Source organism: Mytilus trossulus, chromosome 3 (assembly GCF_036588685.1).
Source record: "Mytilus trossulus isolate FHL-02 chromosome 3, PNRI_Mtr1.1.1.hap1, whole genome shotgun sequence".
Lineage (NCBI taxonomy): Eukaryota > Metazoa > Mollusca > Bivalvia > Mytilida > Mytilidae > Mytilus > Mytilus trossulus.
Genome location: NC_086375.1, coordinates 15318126 through 15338376, shown reverse-complemented (window position 1 = coordinate 15338376; position 20251 = coordinate 15318126). Strand labels below are relative to the sequence as shown.

The 20251-nt window shown below is 31.1% G+C and overlaps 2 protein-coding genes across 7 annotated transcripts in view; both read right to left on the bottom strand.

Annotated features, from left to right (window-relative positions):
* LOC134710238 (serine/threonine-protein kinase Nek9-like) overlaps positions 1 to 17369 on the bottom strand; it is a 29910-nt gene extending 12541 nt beyond the window's left edge. Inside the window, exons 1-6 of one of the 6 annotated variants that reach the window (XM_063570505.1) lie at positions 17262 to 17369; positions 16954 to 17004; positions 9406 to 9420; positions 5728 to 5745; positions 3380 to 3579; positions 2259 to 2489 (exon numbers count right to left, since the gene is read on the bottom strand). In XM_063570505.1, coding sequence (XP_063426575.1) covers positions 2259 to 2489; positions 3380 to 3579; positions 5728 to 5745; positions 9406 to 9420; positions 16954 to 17004; positions 17262 to 17352 — 606 coding nt within the window. In that variant the 5' untranslated portion in view covers positions 17353 to 17369. Of the gene's footprint in view, positions 1 to 2258; positions 2490 to 3379; positions 3580 to 5727; positions 5746 to 9405; positions 9421 to 16953; positions 17005 to 17125; positions 17239 to 17261 lie in introns of those variants that run through there. The other 5 variants (XM_063570504.1, XM_063570506.1, XM_063570507.1 and 2 more) reach the window with 5 other exon arrangements.
* A 14-nt stretch (positions 17370 to 17383) lies between these two features.
* The window catches only part of LOC134710441 (serine/threonine-protein kinase Nek9-like), a 63481-nt gene continuing 60613 nt past the window's right edge, over positions 17384 to 20251 (bottom strand). Inside the window, exons 18-19 of the mRNA XM_063570800.1 lie at positions 17942 to 18109; positions 17384 to 17478 (exon numbers count right to left, since the gene is read on the bottom strand). Coding sequence (XP_063426870.1) covers positions 17384 to 17478; positions 17942 to 18109 — 263 coding nt within the window. The remainder of the gene's footprint in view (positions 17479 to 17941; positions 18110 to 20251) is intronic.

Below are 20251 nucleotides of genomic sequence, written 5' to 3'. Positions count from 1 at the left end.
GATTACAGTTCAAATTTAGTAGAACATTTTTTGTATGTTTTTGCATTAAATTAATGTTTTATGTTAAGTTATCAGAATATACTTAAAAATATATTTTATATACAGTTATTATAATTTGTAGTCTGTTAGTTTATTCAGGCAGAGCATTTAATCTATTGATTAATATATTTGAGGCCAATGTTTTGAGTGAAACTTAAGCTCAATAATGTGGACCCTGAGCCCCTGCCCCCTAAATCAGCCTCTGCTTATGCGGTAGCCAAATCTTTAATTATGAAAAATCATCATATTTTTGTATTAGAAATTGTCTTCGGACCATCATATTCTTTATTTAAGGTGTGATATAGATATTTAGAGAAATGTAGATTTTTGCACTGCATGTGAGTGTTTTTTTATTTTTTTATTTTGAATATCTGATGATATCTGTATCGAAAAGGATGGAATAGATAAACTTAAGACTCGAACATCTTGTGTCTGTTTTTTTTTTTTTATTTTTAAAGGAAAAGACGATTTCACAAGATTGATACTTGAATCCTGTACTTGAACAAATGTAGTACATGTAGTGCAAAATTATGATACTAAAGATAGTCATTAAGAAGTACTAGAACTGTTTTTCATCTTTTAAGTACATTAAAAAAAATATCTCATATGTATGTACTTAAACAACTTAGAAAAGAAGTGCCCAGACATTAAACGGCCTAAAAGATCCACACTGACAAAATGTGATGGGACTAAAATAGTTTTACATGTGCGTGTAAGTAAAAAAAGACATTTAATTCACAGTACCCTAATAATAAATGCACTCAGTTAAAAGACTAGGTTGCATTTCCTGTAACTATTCAGAAAGATCTACAAATAAATAATAGTTTTCAAGAATTTTTTTTTCACCAAAAATATGAATTTTTGAAGTCATAAATGACTTATAGGATGGCAGTATACTGTGGATTCATTATTATTCATTGGATACCAATTTTTGTTGATTTCATCGCTACATTTGATCCACAAATTCAAATGTTCAATGAAGCACAATGTTCTATAGGCTTGTATATATGCAACCATTTAAAGTAGTGTTGTCAAATTGTACGCTTTTGGCTAACCGGTTACTCGGATAATCGTTCGACCGATTAACCGGTTAACCGGTAGTTTTAAGTTGTCGTTTGAAAGCCTTATCAATAGTACCATACATGTACACATAGTTATAAGATGTGGTATGAGTGTCAATTTGACAACCTTTCATCCAAGTCATAATACTACGATTAAAGAATTGAAGTTTGTCCTTTGGCATTACAAGGCTTGTCTGTGAGGATTCCTGGAGAAGTTTGGTTTTTAATAAACAAATGCACCGTATCAACTATAGCATTTGTACCAACTTCAGATGAAAAATATAAAAAGAAACCGTCTTGATCTCGTAGAATTGAATTTGTTTGAAACTGATCATTGTTTAATTTTCTCTTTTTGTTTTCGAAAATAATGTGGAGTGTTTCAATTTGAAATGATTAATTATAAAAACAGAAGATATGGTATGATTGCCAATGAAACAATTCTCCAAAAGAGACCAAAATGACACAGAAAGAAAATTTTAAAATAACTATAGCTCAGCATACAACCTGTTTCTTTACTGTGTTTGCTTGTTTCTTTCAGCATGTTACTCGTGCTATCACGTATACCTTGAGTACATTCACATAAGTTTGCATTTCACAATTTTTAAGGTAGCATTTCGTTTAAAGAAAGAATTACACCTTGCACTACGGAGGTTATACATTTAGATGTTGGTTTACACAATATTAGATCAAAAACGAAATAATGAACTAATTAGTAAAATTTAATCGCATCTCTGATTTAAAGTTATTGTTAAAAAATCATGTTTACCAATCATGTTTCTTTAAGGTCCTGCCCCGAGCTCTAATTAATTGTTTGTATTTAGGATCAACAACAGCAATCAATATACTGGACAATTGATCTGTCAAATTAATAACCACGACAACAATTTTTAAGTAAAACATAACTATTTAATGATTTCCATGCAAATTTATATCAAAACTATCAAAATTGAAAAAAGTCCGGTTAACCGGTTAGAGTTTTTGGTATTCGGTATTCGGTCGTTCGACCGGTTAACCGGTTAACCGTTGACAACACTAATTTAAAGTCATGTGTTAGTAAACTATTGAATCAAATATCCACAAAAAATTCAAAGTTTCCTCAAGTCAATCCAAGAGAAAATTAAAAAATCCACAGTATGATAAATATAAAAAAAAACTTACAACTGATGAATTGCCTTCTGGTATTTCATTTTGTTGAACACTTTCACCAGATTTGGAAACCTCTGTTGGCATGGTGACAGACGTCTGCTGGTTACTGGACACTGGTTTTTGTTGAACACTTGGAACTGGTTGATTTGATTTTATACTGGAAGTTTTGCTTAAAAGAAGAGGTGGGACGACGGGTGGTTGGTTTCCTACTGGATAAGGTATCACTTCAGCATCATCTAATTCCTAAAAAATTAAATTAATAATAATTTTATCAATGTGACCACACTTAGTTTGTGTATGTAATGTACTATATAACTTCATTTAGTAATTGTTTTACTTTATGTCTTAGAGTAGTTTAATAAATTAAATCCCAAATAAAGTTTTGTAGCTGTTTCCTTACTGTCTACATTTTGTAAGCAGGAAGGGGTTTTGTATTCAATTGGTCTTGATTTTATGATTTTCATAAGCACTATTTAATAGCCAATTCACACTTGGTTTGCATATATCCTTAAATGGTTCTTTCTCTTATGTAATTTGTTACAAACAGGGTTTTCTTGTATGTTAGGCTCGGAGCAGCTGTATCTTTTTGAAACACTATTCTCAAAAATCAAAGTTAAGGAATATTAAACATTTACAAAATTATCAGTATGATATCAAAACTTTGGATTTTTAGAAATTTTTTTTAAATGAAAGGGGAATAAGTCAATTTCATTTTGAAATATTTGGCATACAAAATATGGATAACATTGTCAAATATTTTTTAGTCAGAACAATTTGATACAAGCTGAAAATTTTTAGGTTTTTGACTTTTATTTATGTTGGCCTAGATAATAAAGTTTATACATAAATTTATATCTTTTTTGAACTTATATCATAATAAAATAAATAACCGTCAAACTTGCATATAATAGTTAATATAGGCACTGTAAAAAGAAGACGACCTAAAAGAGAAGTTAAGTTTGAATTTGAAATGAATATGTAAAACTACAAAGGACATGTAAAAGGTGACATATATATGGATCGATTAATTGATTGTTTTCAATTAAAAGAATTATTCATGTCTGTTGCTGGATCTTATAAATATATATAGGAAGAAAAATGCAAATCCTCATAAAAAAAATATTAATATTTACAGCTTTGAGCCAATCAGGCATATCACTTTCTGCTGTTTCCACAGGGTGATGGGATACTTCACTGGGCATCACAGGACTGCCAGGCTTCCCAGAATCCTTTGCAGTATCACAATCTAATGTGCCCTCACTAGACATGTCACTGGCTCCATCACAATAAGCACTGTCTTCTTCTGTTATAATGGGTGGTGAATGTAACACAACTGAGGAGAAAAAAGAACCAATCAAATTCTATTTCAAATAGCAGAAGATCAAACACACAGTTTTCATTGAATAAGATATTATTTAAAAACAAAAGTGTAAACCCTGAAACTTAGTAAGTATACAGTCTAAATATTTAATCCATCATAAGACCAAGTCTGAATCTAAAACTGTAAGGTACCACTTGTTAAACTGAAATGAAATTAATGTTTCAATAAATATGATATAATCAACTAATTGACAATGAAACATGAAATATAAAATTCTGGAATTCATGATGTACAAGGACAAAGTTTGAAACGCAAGATATAAAATTCAGCATTTCAAAACACATATCAGCAGGAATGCATAAATCAGCAAGTATTTTATTTTCCACATCCCTTTCTACAATCTTATAGTTTAATTAGTAGGATGGATTGATTATAAAGAAGTCAACCCATTCTTTTTGGTATGTAAATACACCATTGCAGTATTCAGGTAGACTAGCTGAAGATTTAAAAAAAATACAGTTAAAGAAACTGTATGTTGACCTCAAATTGACTAATAATAAATATAGTTATATGTGTTAAAAGATTGCTAGCTCATTGAAATAGATCCCATATCTAGATTGGTTCGTATTGACAATGTCAAATATAGAAAATGTTTTCATTATGTTTCTGAGCAGCCGTGTCTGATTTAAGGTAACCCTATAACTTCCATCAAAATTGCATTTTTAATATTGTCTAGAACTTCATTTTTCATAGTGTAACCTATTTACTTCTTCATCTTTGACTAGGACTTTTTCTGTTTACAAAAAAAATCCATTTCTTTTTGCAATAGCTTCACTTTTAGAGTTCAATGTTAATGATAAAAATTAAATTTTGTGTAGAAAATAAAATAATACACAAGTACATCTACTTCACAAAATACAAGCTTCAACAAAACAGTCAAATGATCAGAGAAAACTTAATACTTTTTTTCTTTTTCTTATGTTAATTTTTTTCAAATTTCTATATTTTTAAAATATGTTTATAAAGGAATACATATAGTGAAAATTTTAAAATCATGGACACTTTTACCAATAAGGTTGTGATGTTTCAAAAAAATCAACAAACAACTGACTACTACTGACAAGTGAAACATACAATTAATGTAGAGTTATCTCCCCTAGTACAGATAGTTTAACACATTTTGTTCTCAATCTAGTTTGCATTACACACACAGTTAGAATGCCATGAAGCACCACAGAGAATCGCAATGCTGCTGAATTTTTCTAGTTAAGCTTGAATAAAATTTATGCTGAATGCCATAAATTATAGATTATATAAGCAATGCATGCTGGGAGTTAGTTTTCACTGTACTTTTATAACACAACCTAGCCACATGCTTCCAAAATGCGACAGCAACATGCATTAATGAGGGTGGACAGGGTTAAAGTTACTTAATTCTTATTTTTTAATTGATACTTTTTTGAAGACATTATAGCAAGTTTTCAATTGACCAAATTCAAGATAAGAGTTATAACCCATGGTCACCCAGTTTGAAGGCATTAATAAGCCAGATTGTGATTTGTTTTCCTTCAAAAATCAACTGTTTTTACCACATGTCACATGTTTAAATTTGTTAAACAAACTGTTTGCGTTCTTATATGCAACAAAGGGGAATAACTCCAACTGAAATTAGGTCAATGGAAAACTATCTTTGCTAACAGATACATGTAATTAGTCATCATAGTAACTGATTAGTTCATTCAAAATTCACCTTCACTTGACCAAACCTGTTTACAAGGGACAAACTTAAAAATTTTGTATAACTTTTAAAACATTCAATTTCTTAATTTTCACTTTTTATCATCAAGTATTTCTTATAAATAAATGGTTCAATCACTAAAATGTCAAACATAAATCATTATAATTAATATACAAAATTTGATTTAAATACATTGAGATATAATGTTATGAACGTTGTAATAATAATATACATATGTAAAAAAAAAAACGGACAAAAACTCAACACAGTTGCAGATTCTAAACCCATCTAACTTTTCTTCAACACTCTTCCCTTAATAACCTTTCAATTTAATCATTCTAAAAAGTTCACCTTAAGATGCACAACTCACTGTCAACGAAACATGCATTTTTTTAAAATCCTGTCCATCCTATTTTTCTTACCTTTTTTATTTTTTAAACCTATAGGAAAAAGAGAGCTACAATTAAGACAAACTTTAAAATTATCTTTAAAAAAAAAGAGCTACCGGTAATTATCGTTAAAGTTTGTTTAGCTTCAATACAATCGTTAAAGTTTGTTTAGCTTCAATACAAACAAAAACATTAACCATGTAAACATTACAAACAGAAGTAAATATTTTGTAAACACAAAATAAATAAAAAAAATTAAACCAACGTGTGCAATGAATTATAACAAACACTCAAACTAATTAAATATTCAGCCTATACTCTACCTTTCTTAATTGCAGTAGTTTCCAATTTCCTGGTTTTGAATTTCATAATGTTTTTTTATATTTATGATATTGATTTTATTTCAATGTATTATATACTTTGAAAATAGCAGAGTTTTCTTAAAGTGGTGTTCCTAAGGTTTTGACCACCAAAAGGAGTAGGTTCGGTAAGGGCCGGTTTTGGCCTCAAATTTTAAGTTCATCTGACGAAAGATTTTGAACCCTTTTTAAACCGTTAAATGTCTATTTCAATTGATTCAATTCTTTTTTGTGAAAGATTTTAACTTATTCACTCATAAAAAACGCTCTGATTCAAGCTTAAATATGAAAAATATATCAAGTATGCCAAAAACTGTCACTTTTCATATGGTTTTTGTCAAAGATGAAAGTGGTCGCATCTGTGTTCATCCTCGACCTTTATATAACATTTCTTTTATTCATTAATAAAAACACTTTATTGGAAGAAAAAAATATTAAATTCTTCAATTTAACTAATTTTAAGTTTAAAATAAAATGTTAACACAGAGAAATATCATTCTAGTATATGTTAAACCTAATCACAAACTTTTTAACAATTGTTGATGCCACTGATTCTCAAAATAGAGAATCTTAAACATCACTTCAAGAGTCACAAAAAAGACAAAAATCGTTAAAAAACAAAATCAATTCCCTGTATTCTCAAAGTACAATTAAGGACCAATTTAGTACAGCCCTATCCCTTTCCCTTTCCCTAACCCACTCTAATCCTTACCTTAAGATAATGTTAAAATAATTTGAAGCTCCTGAACAGATAACACATTTATCTAATATTATAAGCATATAATATTTACGCTCGGTTTCTAATGTAAATAGTACACGTTTTAAAAATCAATTTATTTATCTTTTTTTTTCAATTTGAAACTAATTTTGCATCTTTCAACAGTTGGATGAGTTGTTAAAAGATCCAATTTTGACTTTGAATTATAAAGATTGAAACATTAAATATGTATAATCTTATAAAATGCATGGAAGACATTGAAAGAAACAGAAAAATCTTTTATCGAATACATAGATCAATAACTTATGTTATTTTATCTTGATACTTTAAAGGTAAACACTTGTTATTAATATCTCGGTTATATCTAAAAAAATATAAGTTCAAGGCAAATGGGATTACAAATATTGAACGGTAAAAATTTGTCCTGGAAAAAGATTAAATTACTGCAACGTGCAGATACATATTTTAAGACAATTACTGTATCTTCTGCAATGCTCAATGCCATAATATATGAAAAACAAAAACCGACATATGAAGGTTGAAGAGTTGATATTATATTATCCAAATCTGGATAAGGTACCAGGGCCATAAATAATAGTGAATCAAAAACTGGTCAAAAATAGAGATTTCAGTGGAATTTGAAAAAATCTCCTAGATTTCTAAATTCATATCTAGGATACATATATAACCAGGCCTGTAGCCAGGAATTTCCAAGGGGGGGGGGGGGGTTCGTTTGACTCACAAACTCGACTTTAACAGTCACAATTTGAACAGAACATTGAATTTAACAATGCTTATTTGTTTTCAAGGGGGGGTTCTTCTGAACCCCCTGAACCCCCTGGCTACGGGTATGATAACACAGGATTTGACAAACATAATATTTGTTTAACAAATATAATGTTTAAAGATCTTTCAAAGGGATGCATTCTCTATATGTTTCTGATCCTGAAAAACCATGTGTTTTTGGCCTTTCTTTCAATAAATTTGATGCAAATTTTTAATTGATGCTTATTGTGACTTCATTTAAGGAATGTTTCTAATTTTAAAAATTAACATATCTTATATTAAGTCACTGTTTTAACTGTGATTCATTGTGAAAGAATTAGTTTATTACAATTAAATGAACTTTTAGATAAAAATAGAGGCTATTTGGGGGACTTTTGAAACTACTACGCTCTGCTGTTTTAAAAAAACAAGAATGTGTCCCAAGTACACGGATTGCCCCATACGCAAATCATTTTCTATTTTCAGTGGACCGTGAAATTGGGATAAAACCTTTAATTTGGCATTAAAATTAGAAAGATCATATCAAAGGATACATGTTTACTATAGTTTCAAGTTCAATTAAAAATTACCTCGACCAAAAACTTTAACCTGAAGCGTGACAGACGAAAGGAAAGACAAATGGATGAGCAGACAAACAGACGCACATACCAGAAAACATAATGCCCAAAATTGGGGCATTAAAAATTTGACAACATAGTATATACTTTAAAACAATTGTCAACCATATCTAAGAAGCTCTCATCTGTGTTAGGGCCACAATGGAGGAGTGGTTAAAGTAGTATCAAATCAGAATTTAATTTGTCAACACCTTAAATTCTCATATATATCTCAACAAAATAAATTATTAACAATAAAATCTTGTTTTAAAACATGTAAATGGTATCTGCTGTAAAACTGATCCATGCATATCATGTTTTTAAATTATGACATTGCAGTTTTTATTAATACATATTTGTTAAATTTTAGGTGTGGGAGTTAAAAGTAACAACTATTGAATTTCAAATGTTTCCATTTCAATTTCCAAACTCATAAATATTTCATAAAACCATTTCCAGCATATAAAAATACAAAACAATTTTTTTTAAAGTATAATCAATAAACATATTTCAGAAGCAAAAGTAACAGTCATTTAAAATTATGTTATTTTATCTCAGAGATGCAATGCGTAATCTTGAAAATCTTTTATTTTTGAAAACTAATATGATTCTGGCTCCTTTACTTATCTTTATACACCAAGTAGTGTTGCCAGTATAAATAATTCTCCATTGACACAGTTTAATTAAGAGTTATTTCCCTTTACAATTATGTTTGAGACCAAGACATACAAATTCCTTGTTTAACTGACCACCAAACTTTAGAAAAAGTTTCTTTCCCAAGTATGTTACAAAAAAATTATGTCTGTATATTTTTCCACTATGATCTACAAAGACTGTTTTATTAGACTTTCCAGAAGCAAATGTTTTAATCAAATCAAGGGAAATAACACAAAATTCAAATTATATCATATTGAAAAATACCTATTCCCTCATCCACCAAAAAAACTGTGTGTTTATATACAGCACACATACAATTAATTAGATACAAATAAATGTTCTTCAGGTTTAATATTACTACAAAAAAGAAAAAAATCAGAGTGATCAGAGTAAATCACTTACAATCACTAGCATCTAAGTGAAAATTCACCAGTTAGGGTGATATTTAGCTGAAACACCTAGATTATAATGTTTTATCCTTATAATAGCCTTATTCCACATATAACTTTGATAACAACAATCAATTTGTATATAAAACAACACATCATATATCAACTTGTTATTAAGTGATGTTAAATCAATCAGAAGTACTTACATTTATCTTTTGGGGCTGTTAGTAAGAAATGAAAGAGAGAGTGTACATCTATATACTACATTTTTATAAATTAATTACAATATGATAAAATGTAATCAATAATATATTCAATGCAAGTGTTAACAAGTAAAGTGATTTTATATGAATTTGGTTAAATATACTTACCATGAAATTACATTTATATTATATAGAATATGTTTGCTTTCACAACATGTTCTCATCGCAATTAACTAGGTGATTAAAAATTACATCCATGAGATGTACTCACCTACGTCATAGTTCACCTGTGTAACATACACTAGCTTTAGTTTTAATTTTTGCGTTCAAGAGAACGCATGTTTCTCGTCGGCAAGGATTCTTAACAGTTTACTGTTGAAAATCCTTATGTTTTATAAAAGACATTATTTGTTTTCGGAATATCGGTATACGATTGATTTAATGTGAATCAGAATACAGAACTTCTGCCAAGTTTCTGATATGCAAGTTTTCGTCATTTTTACAGCTTACGAGTCTGGAAATACGACGACATAGAAAATGACCTTTGTTTAGCCGCCATTTTCAAACATTAAATCGGGTCCGAGGAAAGGCAGAATTTAGCTGTCAAAATCGGACATGTTACGTGAGTACTACGTTTTTAAAAAAGATATATTTTTAAACGGATGTTTATTTCTTTTTTCACGCTCAGCTGACCGGATTTTTCACTGCATTAGAGCAATGCTACGAAACGGGTCCAGTGTAAAGTTTGGATAAAGTCGATTGTTTACAATTTGCAGTCTGTACACGAGACTGTGTAAACACATCACTATATTAAAATCAGAATAGGTATTTTGACCAGATCTGATTGTTTTTCATGTGGAAAACGTCCGTATGGGAGCGTATACCACTATTGTCACTTGTTTACAATTTGCAGTCTGTTACGTGTACACCTGGTACACGAGACTGTGTAAACACATAACTTTTGAATCAGAATAGGTATTTTGACCAGATCTGATTATTTTAATGTGGATAACGTCCGTATGGGAGCGTATACCACTATTGTGACTAGAACCTTAATTGGTTCAATAAATTTCAATCAGAAAAGGGAATCTGCCCATTTCTGATTGTTTTATTTGGAAAACGTTTCATACAGGGAGCGTAGACCAACAGTGATAATGTTTTAACAGTTGATAAATACATCACAATCAGAATAGGGATTTTGCCCACAACTGATGATGTTTATTTGGTTAACCTTCCATTCAGGGAACATAAACCATATTTATTGAAAATAAAACGTGCTCAATGGATCACTATAGAATTAAAATAGAATAGGGATTTTGCCCAAGTCTATTTGATTAATGTTGACATGTTTCATACAGGAAACATAGGAACTAGAACAACATGCATGATTTAGAATCTGTAAGTTGCTTTCATTCTAATAAAATACAGATTTGATATCTTACATGTCTTACATAAAATTAAATCATTATAACTATTTATTGATTGCACATTGATATTTATTGAGCATAGAATTGCACGTGGATGATTGTTGCAAATAAAATAAATTAGAATCAGACTAGTGAATTTAAGTACAAGTCTATCTGATTTTTCTAGACATCCTTCCACCCAGGGAAAATTATGTCTACTTTTTATTATATTTTAAAACAACAACACAAGCATAGCTAATATATGGTTGCGCATTGTTTTTTGTGATGAACCAACAGTTTAGTCAATTAACATATTTGCTCATATTGATAATATATTGAACAAGTGTCGGGAAATAGTCAAGACAGATATTAAAGACACTAAAATAATACATTGTTATCTAGTACAATACAAATGTGATTGCAGTTTAAGCATACCAATACATACTTCTTTTAAATATGTCCAGTTTAAATCAGGACAGTATAATTCTTAGAAGCCTGAAATATTTTTCCAGAACAGCAAATTGCTGTAAATATTTAATTATTTTTTACTGATAAATAATTCTCCAATGCTCTAACAGACATGGAGACAGTAAGAATGGAGCACTGTTCTAAATACAGTTGATAGCTTGTGACAACTCTTTTTACTAATATTAAAATTCATGGTCAGTTTACTTATGACAAGAACAACATGAATATTATAAGTATGAACTGCTATAACCAATTGTTTGTTTTTGTCGGCAGTAAGGAAACAAAGGCTTTTATATGTTTTTATGTAAACATTAGATTGTCTATTGAATAAAGAGTTTAGGGGATGTCATGATGCATTTCACAAAGACTCATTCAAGGTAATGGCTTATATATTGATTACATAATTCAGAGTGTACATTGCCAATGCATATAATATAATATGTACCAATTCTGTTTTGTTTTGAGTACACAAAAAAAGAGGTGATAACATAAGACTTAAGAGACTATCTTATCCTCGCTATATGGGAATCACTGTCAAAATATACATATATGTATCTTCCAATCATGAAAGCAAAAGGAGTTTGGATGCTCTTTTAAAGATAGAAAATTATGCCTAATAATCTACATCTTAAGTTTTCTAAGCAATGCCAACAGATGGGCAAGTTTCTGCTATAAGGATTCATTCATTGGGTCTGTTTTATTCTTAATGTGAGATTGGTAGAACCCAACAGTTTATGCAATGGCTACACATTGTTTTTCCTAGAGTTAAATATTGATTCAGAATTCTGAAGTATAGAGGACTCAAGTATGCTGATTTATAGAAACAAGATTATCTTTAATTTAGATCTTGTAAAAAAATTAGTAAAATATTGGTAAATAAATAAATAAGATTTAGGCATTGTGGATGCCGGATTTATTTAAAATGCTAGACATGATCTAGGAAATAGAAGTAGTTCTCAAGATTTGAAACTATCTATTATACAGCTCTTTATATAAACCTTTTATTTAGTCAGTCTTTACGTCAAAAGCAGAAAAAAAAAAAAAAAAAAAGAGGTTTTTTTTTAGTAACACATGATATATACCAATATAAACATATAATATATATACTTTTCAATTGGTTCTCAAATTTTAGCACCATTGTAGAAGCAGTTAATCTAACAGCAAAATGTAGGAAAAGCAATTTATTCAAAAGACTGATTAATAGTTAGCAAATAGCTTTCAATTGTCTAAGAATAGTACATGGAAGTAAAATATAGTATGATAATTCCATGATTATATCAAATCAAATACGAGACATTTTCTTAATATTATACCTAAATATTAAAATGTCACTGTTTATTTTTGCTCATTATTAGCATAAAGATACAAAAATCTAGTCTGGTCAAAGTCAAGTTGTGTATTATCTACATGCAGGAAGGTTTTCCGAATGCATGTGATTTTAATTTCGGAATTGATGGTAATTATTCACTTTTCAATTTCCATATTACCAGCCAGAATTATATAAATATATAGCATAGAGTTAGTATCTAATGCAAGAATATGCTACACAAAATTGAAATGTGTTTATTTTTAACAATTACTTTGAATTTTGATTCAATATTGTTTTGAAAGATGTGATTATTTAAATCACATTAATTTTTTTTTTTTTTTTTTTCCAAATCTGGGGACAAATGCAAAATTCTTCTGAGTGACTAAGTTAACCAAATGGCTGGGTTGAAGTCACAAAATACTACAAAAAGTTGTTTGGTTTATATATATTGAATCATATCAGAATGTATAGGATTCAGATGAGGTGAACCAAAACAGAAATAAAATGAGCATTTTTGATAGTGAAACCATTTCTGAAATAACTAAGAACACTTAGGATACTGCAAGTTAGTACAAGTGTTTTCCATTTTGTCAAACAAGTGTTTTTCTTTAAATACAAATAGAACTATATTTGACAAGTTGCATTTAAGTATTTCTGATAGCGAAATAATTTCTGAAATTAATATAAACAATTGTCAAGAGCAACATACAAGAGTTGTTCATTATGTCAAATTTTTGTTTCTTTAAATTTGGAACTGTGTACATGGCAAGATATTCTAGAAAGTTAACCGTTGTGAAATGTTAATTAGAAATATCAAAACATTTTATTTTAGACAGATTTTTCATAGCTGGAGAAAATCATCTGTTAGCATTCTTTTTGGATTTATAAGGACAACAATCATGGCTTTAATTCAGTTCAACATCCAAATGTTCTGTGGAAGCAGTATATCAATGGAAACATGTATACTGAAACTTTTCCACTGATTTATCCATTTCTGTATTTTTACAATTGAGTAGTCCAATACAAAACAAAAATATTGTTCATGGTTGAAATGGTAGACATTGTATTCAAAGGTTCTACCACTCATAGAAATTTTATCAGATTTTTAAAATTTAGTCAGTTTAGAGAAATGTCATTATACAATAGTACAAGACTTCTCTTGAAGAAAATATTTTATTCTTAATCTATAAAATATTAAAAGTAGTATATATCTAGCAGAGAAGCAAATTCTCAGGGACTATAACTTTAAAAAAGTTTAAAGATTAATCCAGATTTAGCATAATCATGAAACAACTTTGGTTTGAGTCTTTAATAAACTTTGATTGTATTAAGGACACCTATTTACAAAGTATATTTTTTAATTGATTATAATTCTTTAATTAAGTAGAAAAGAATTTATTTCGAAAGATATGATATTGAACAGGTTATCAAAAGACGACAGCAATCATATATTATCTGTTATTATATTAATATAGACAGAGACATATAAATTGAATTATATGTCTCTGATATAGAGAAAACAATGGAAAGTTAAAGAAAGGTAATAATGTTTCCAAATAAACTTAAGTTTCAAAGTTGAAAGTAAATGAAATTAAGGTTGGATTAGTTCTTGTCGATTTGTACATGTACAAGCAACAAGAACAACCTATTCAGAAACAAATGCTTATTTACTGTTGCATAAATATTACAACACATTTAGCTCATAATGAAGGAGCTTTAATATAACGGAGTGGCTATTTGTCCGGCTAGCCGGACGAATAGTGCCAGGGCTATTTGTCCGGCCATTGTAATGCGCATGTCATATAATGTACGTTCGGAAGTGCGTGTAATATTATCTTCAGAAGCACCATGCAAGGGGTCGCGTGTAATCTGATCACTGAATTTCAATTTTAAGATCATGGCTGAAAACGGTGATATTATCAATATTTGTGATAAATTTTATAGTTTTCGGAATTTAACAATGGAACATGATATAAGGAACTTCTAAGAATGATATAATCTTATAAAATGGACTCTAAAAATTGAAATCACAAGGAAAATGGGAAATAAAAGATAATTGATCGGTTTTACAAAACTTACTCGACTCGCTATAGCCGTGTGTATATGGTGGAAAATATGTTCAAAGCAAAAGTAGTTGAGAAAGGCCTTTCAATTGCATGTCTAACTGATTGAAATTAAGCTTATAGTTACATTCCAAAAATGAATCTTGCAAGTAGCCTTCGAAGTGGTATATCAGGGAGGGGAATGGAGGCTACAAACTGGCTTGAAGTGGGGATCTTAGAAGTACGATTATAAAAAGTGGGGTAATGAAATACATGGGACAGCAAAGATGGGATCAGGAGAAAAAAAAGAAAGGAGAAATTTGGGAAAAGAAGCACATCGTGTCAGCCCGACCCCCTCATGTAAATAGATTAAAAACAAATGTGTGTGTGTGTTTGGGGGGGGGGGGGTTATAGAAAAATGTCTCACCTTTCACTCAAAACATGGATAACTTAACTTTGTCAAGGGGTCTTTTTCTCTTTGACAGCTACAGACATAATAATTTTGTACCTTTTTTAGCTACACATAACTCTTTACATTAACTTAAAATGCACGAGTCAAACACTATCCAAATTTGTTTTACAAGTCATTTATTCTCTCTTCTTATATCAAAAATATGGGATGTATATGATTTTTTTTCTTCTAATTATTCGTTATCCACATTAGACTATATACTAGAATGAAGAAAACAACTATTTCGATTACTAGTAACAGGATTAGGCCTTAACACTAAAGATTACAAACATGTGCTACCCCCTGGTGCTTCTGAAGATAATATTACACACACACACAAATATGATAGTGACATGCGCATTGTATTGGCCGGACAAATAGTCCTGGTACTATTCGTCCGGCTAGCCGGACAAATAGCAACTGCCTTAATATAATTATTTCTATACTGACCTGCAGATTATTTATTCATCAGATATAGAAAGATGGGGTATATATATACATGTGAGTGCCATTGAGACAACTCTACATCAAGTCTATTAATTTTGCATACTTGTATTTATACAATCTGCAAAGTTTGCCATTGATACATATAGTTATGCAGCATAGCTTCATTGTATAATAAATTCAGTAATTTCGGTTTTTACTAATATCCGTATTTACAAAAATTTAATGGAGTTACATTTTAAAAAATTTCACATTATTTTTTATATGTTGAAATTGTATGTGTGTGAGAGAATTTATCCTCCACCAAATGAAATACTGCTTGTTAATCAGTAAATATTCTATATAATATAAATGTAATTTCATGGTAAGTATATTTAACCAAATTCATATAAAATGGTAATTTTTGAAATCTCAAGAAGAGATTTTATATGAATTTATAGGGTTAAATATACTTACCACAATCCACCACCACCCCTGGAATAAATTCAGTTTTTTGTTCACTTAATTGAAATTATTCAATTAAAAGACAAATTAAAACTAAAGCTAGTGTATGTTACACAGGTGAACTATGACGTAGGTGAGTACATCTCATGGATGTAATTTTTAATCACCTAGTTAATTGCGATGAGAACATGTTGTGAAAGCAAACATATTCTATATAATATAAATGTAATTTCATGGTAAGTATATTTAACCCTATAAATTCATATAAAATCTCTTCTTGAGATTTCAAAAATTACCATTTTAATTGGACAATTTAGTGTTGACTGTATGTATGGTGATTTATCATAGTAAGTTACTTAAATCTCCCTCATTTTGTATTTGGTGAATATTAGTCTCATTGGCAATCATACCTCATAATATATAATATTGAGAAGTTGGTTCTCATTCTATAACCTTTAAATCTAATTGATTTATTTCTTGTACTCAATTTTAAAACCTATTATTAGAAAAATTTGTAAGGGTTCCGTGGAACCCAGTGTCTCGCCTACTTTTGCTGTAAATCGCAGGCTAAACAAAAATGAAATCCAGTATAGTTTAGATGGTTATTTAAATTTCAAAAACTTTAACCACAGAGTAAATATTTGTGGACGCCGCCGCCGCCGGAATGTAGGATCGCTTAGTCTCGCTTTTTCGACTAAAGTCGAAGGCTCGACAAAAATCAGAAACTATATAGCTATAAACTAACTGAAAGACAGGAAAATGGAAAAATAAATATGATTGAATAAACACTAATGCATTAGGTGGAATTAAAAAGATCCTGCTCTCTCAGTTGCAGCCACTGTATTACTTGAACATGTAGCTATTTCAAATCCAGAAATTATTTAGATATTAGGAGAGAAAGAAGGATAAGCCTATGACAAAAAATTTTGTCTTGAAATCTGAAACTCAACATGCTAAAAATCTAAATCAATATAAATATCTACTTACAGCTTGGAGAGGATATTCTACTTCTTATGGTTTTCTGGTTTAATACTTTTTCTGCAAGAAAAATATTAATTCATTATATAAGGAGGTATGTTTATAAATAAAAAAAAAAAGTACAGGCAGTTCATCAGAATCAGTGCATAAAAGGCCTGCAATAAATAACATCTAAACTAACCTGCTATTATGATTGTATGCCAGTGTCTGGCTGCCAGGTTAGGGACATCATGTAGAGATCCAAACACAGGTCTGGGGTAGGCTGTACACATACTGTTAGGACCTTTTCCATCATACTTAATACTATCTACACTTACCTGCTATAATGATGGTATGCCAGTGTCTGGCTGCCAGGTTAGGGACATCATGTAGAGATCCAAACACAGGTCTGGGGTAGGCTGTACACATACTGTTAGGTCCTTTTCCATCATACTTAATACTATCTACACTTACCTGCTATAATGATGGTATGCCAGTGTCTGGCTGCCAGGTTAGGGACATCATGTAGAGATCCAAACACAGGTCTGGGGTAGGCTGTACACATACTGTTAGGACCCTTACCATCATACGTAATAATATCTAAACTTACCTGCTATTATGATTGTATGCCAGTGTCTGGCTGCCAGGTTAGGGACATCATGTAGAGATCCAAACACAGGTCTGGGGTAGGCTGTACACATACTGTTAGGACCCTTCCCATCATACTTAATAATATCTAAACTTACCTGCTTTTATGATTGTATGCCAGTGTCTGGCTGCCAGGTTAGGGACATCATGTAGAGACCCAAACACAGGTCTGGGGTAGGCTGTACACATACTGTTAGGACCTTTCCCATCATACTTAATACTATCTACACTTACCTGCTATTATGATTGTATGCCAGTGTCTGGCTGCCAGGTTAGGGACATCATGTAGAGATCCAAACACAGGTCTGGGGTAGGCTGTACACATACTGTTAGGACCTTTCCCATCATACTTAATACTATCTACACTTACCTGCTATTATGATTGTATGCCAGTGTCTGGCTGCCAGGTTAGGAACATCATGTAGAGATCCAAACACAGGTCTGGGGTAGGCTGTACACATACTGTTAGGACCTTTCCCATCATACTTAGCACCCAGTCTGCCATTCTCGCCATTACCCCAGGAATAAACTTCATTGTCTGCAAAAAAAATTAAATATTCTGTAAATCAAAGAATATAGACATCATCGTGCAGCAGTTGTCTTTGCATATAAAATATTACTGCTTCAGTTGGTGTTAGTTGCAAGCTTGATAATATGCCTTAAATATAGAGTTCTCTAGCATAGTACCCAGAATTCTATTTTTTGAAAGAAGAAAGATAACTCTGGCCAATTATAATCAATTCCAAAAATTTGAATTTCTTGTTCTCTGGACTTTTTCAATCCAGAAATTGGAGCAGTTGATTGATTTGAAATTTTTTATTAAAAAGATTTAATAGGTAAATTTTAAAGACGAAACTTGTATGGTAAAGGCAAGCAATTATGTTTTTTAAAACCTATATTGTAATGCACTTGCTTACTTTTCTAAAGTTTGAACTTTATAACTTACCATAATGTGTTAGACTGAAGTCATCACTACATGCCACATTTAATACTGGTTATTCCCTGCTAATTCTACATATAACTTACCACTAGTAGCTGCCACAGTATAGCCATCACCACATGCCACATTTAATACTTGTTTTCCCTGCTAATTCTACATATAACTTACCACTCGTAGCTGCCACAGTATAGCCATCACCACATGCCACATTTAATACTTGTTGTCCCTGCTAATTCTACATATAACTTACCACTAGTAGCTGCCACAGTATAGCCATCACCACATGCCACATTTAATACTTGTTTTCCCTGCTAATTCTACATATAACTTACCACTAGTAGCTGCCACAGTATAGCCATCACCACATGCCACATTTAATACTTGTTTCCCTGCTAATTCTACATATAACTTACCACTAGTAGCTGCCACAGTATAGCCATCACCACATGCCACATTTAATACTGGTTATTCCCTGCTAATTCTACATATAACTTACCCCTAGTAGCTGCCACAGTATAGCCATCACCACATGCCACATTTAATACTTGTTTTCCCTGCTAATTCTACATATAACTTACCACTCGTAGCTGCCACAGTAGAGCCATCACCACATGCCACATTTAATACTTGTTGTCCCTGCTAATTCTACATATAACTTACCACTAGTAGCTGCCACAGTATAGCCATCACCACATGCCACATTTAATACTTGTTTTCCCTGCTAATTCTACATATAACTTACCACTAGTAGCTGCCACAGTATAGCCATCACCACATGCCACATTTAATACTTGTTGTCCCTGCTAATTCTACATATAACTTACCACTAGTAGCTGCCACAGTATAGCCATCACCACATGCCACATTTAATACTTGTTTTCCCTGCTAATTCTACATATAACTTACCACTAGTAGCTGCCACAGTATAGCCATCACCACATGCCACATTTAATACTTGTTTCCCTGCTAATTCTACATATAACTTACCACTAGTAGCTGCCACAGTATAGCCATCACCACATGCCACATTTAATACTGGTTATTCCCTGCTAATTCTACATATAACTTACCCCTAGTAGCTGCCACAGTATAGCCATCACCACATGCCACATTTAATACTTGTTTTCCCTGCTAATTCTACATATAACTTACCACTCGTAGCTGCCACAGAAGGGGCCATCACCACATGCCACATTTAATACTTGTTGTCCCTGCTAATTCTACATATAACTTACCACTAGTAGCTGCCACAGTATAGCCATCACCACATGCCACATTTAATACTTGTTTTCCCTGCTAATTCTACATATAACTTACCACTAGTAGCTGCCACAGTATAGCCATCACCACATGCCACATTTAATACTTGTTTTCCCTGCTAATTCTACATATAACTTACCACTAGTAGCTGCCACAGTATAGCCATCACCACATGCCACATTTAATACTTGTTTTCCCTGCTAATTCTACATATAACTTACCACTAGTAGCTGCCACAGTATAGCCATCACCACATGCCACATTTAATACTTGTTGTCCCTGCTAATTCTACATATAACTTACCACTAGTAGCTGCCACAGTATAGCCATCACCACACGCCACATTTACTGTGGATTCATCATTATTCGTTGGATACCAATTTTCGTTGATTTCATTGGTAAAGATGAACCGCGAAATTAAATGTTCAACGAATGACAAATTTCCTATAGGCTTGTATGCAATCTTCTGCAAAACCACGA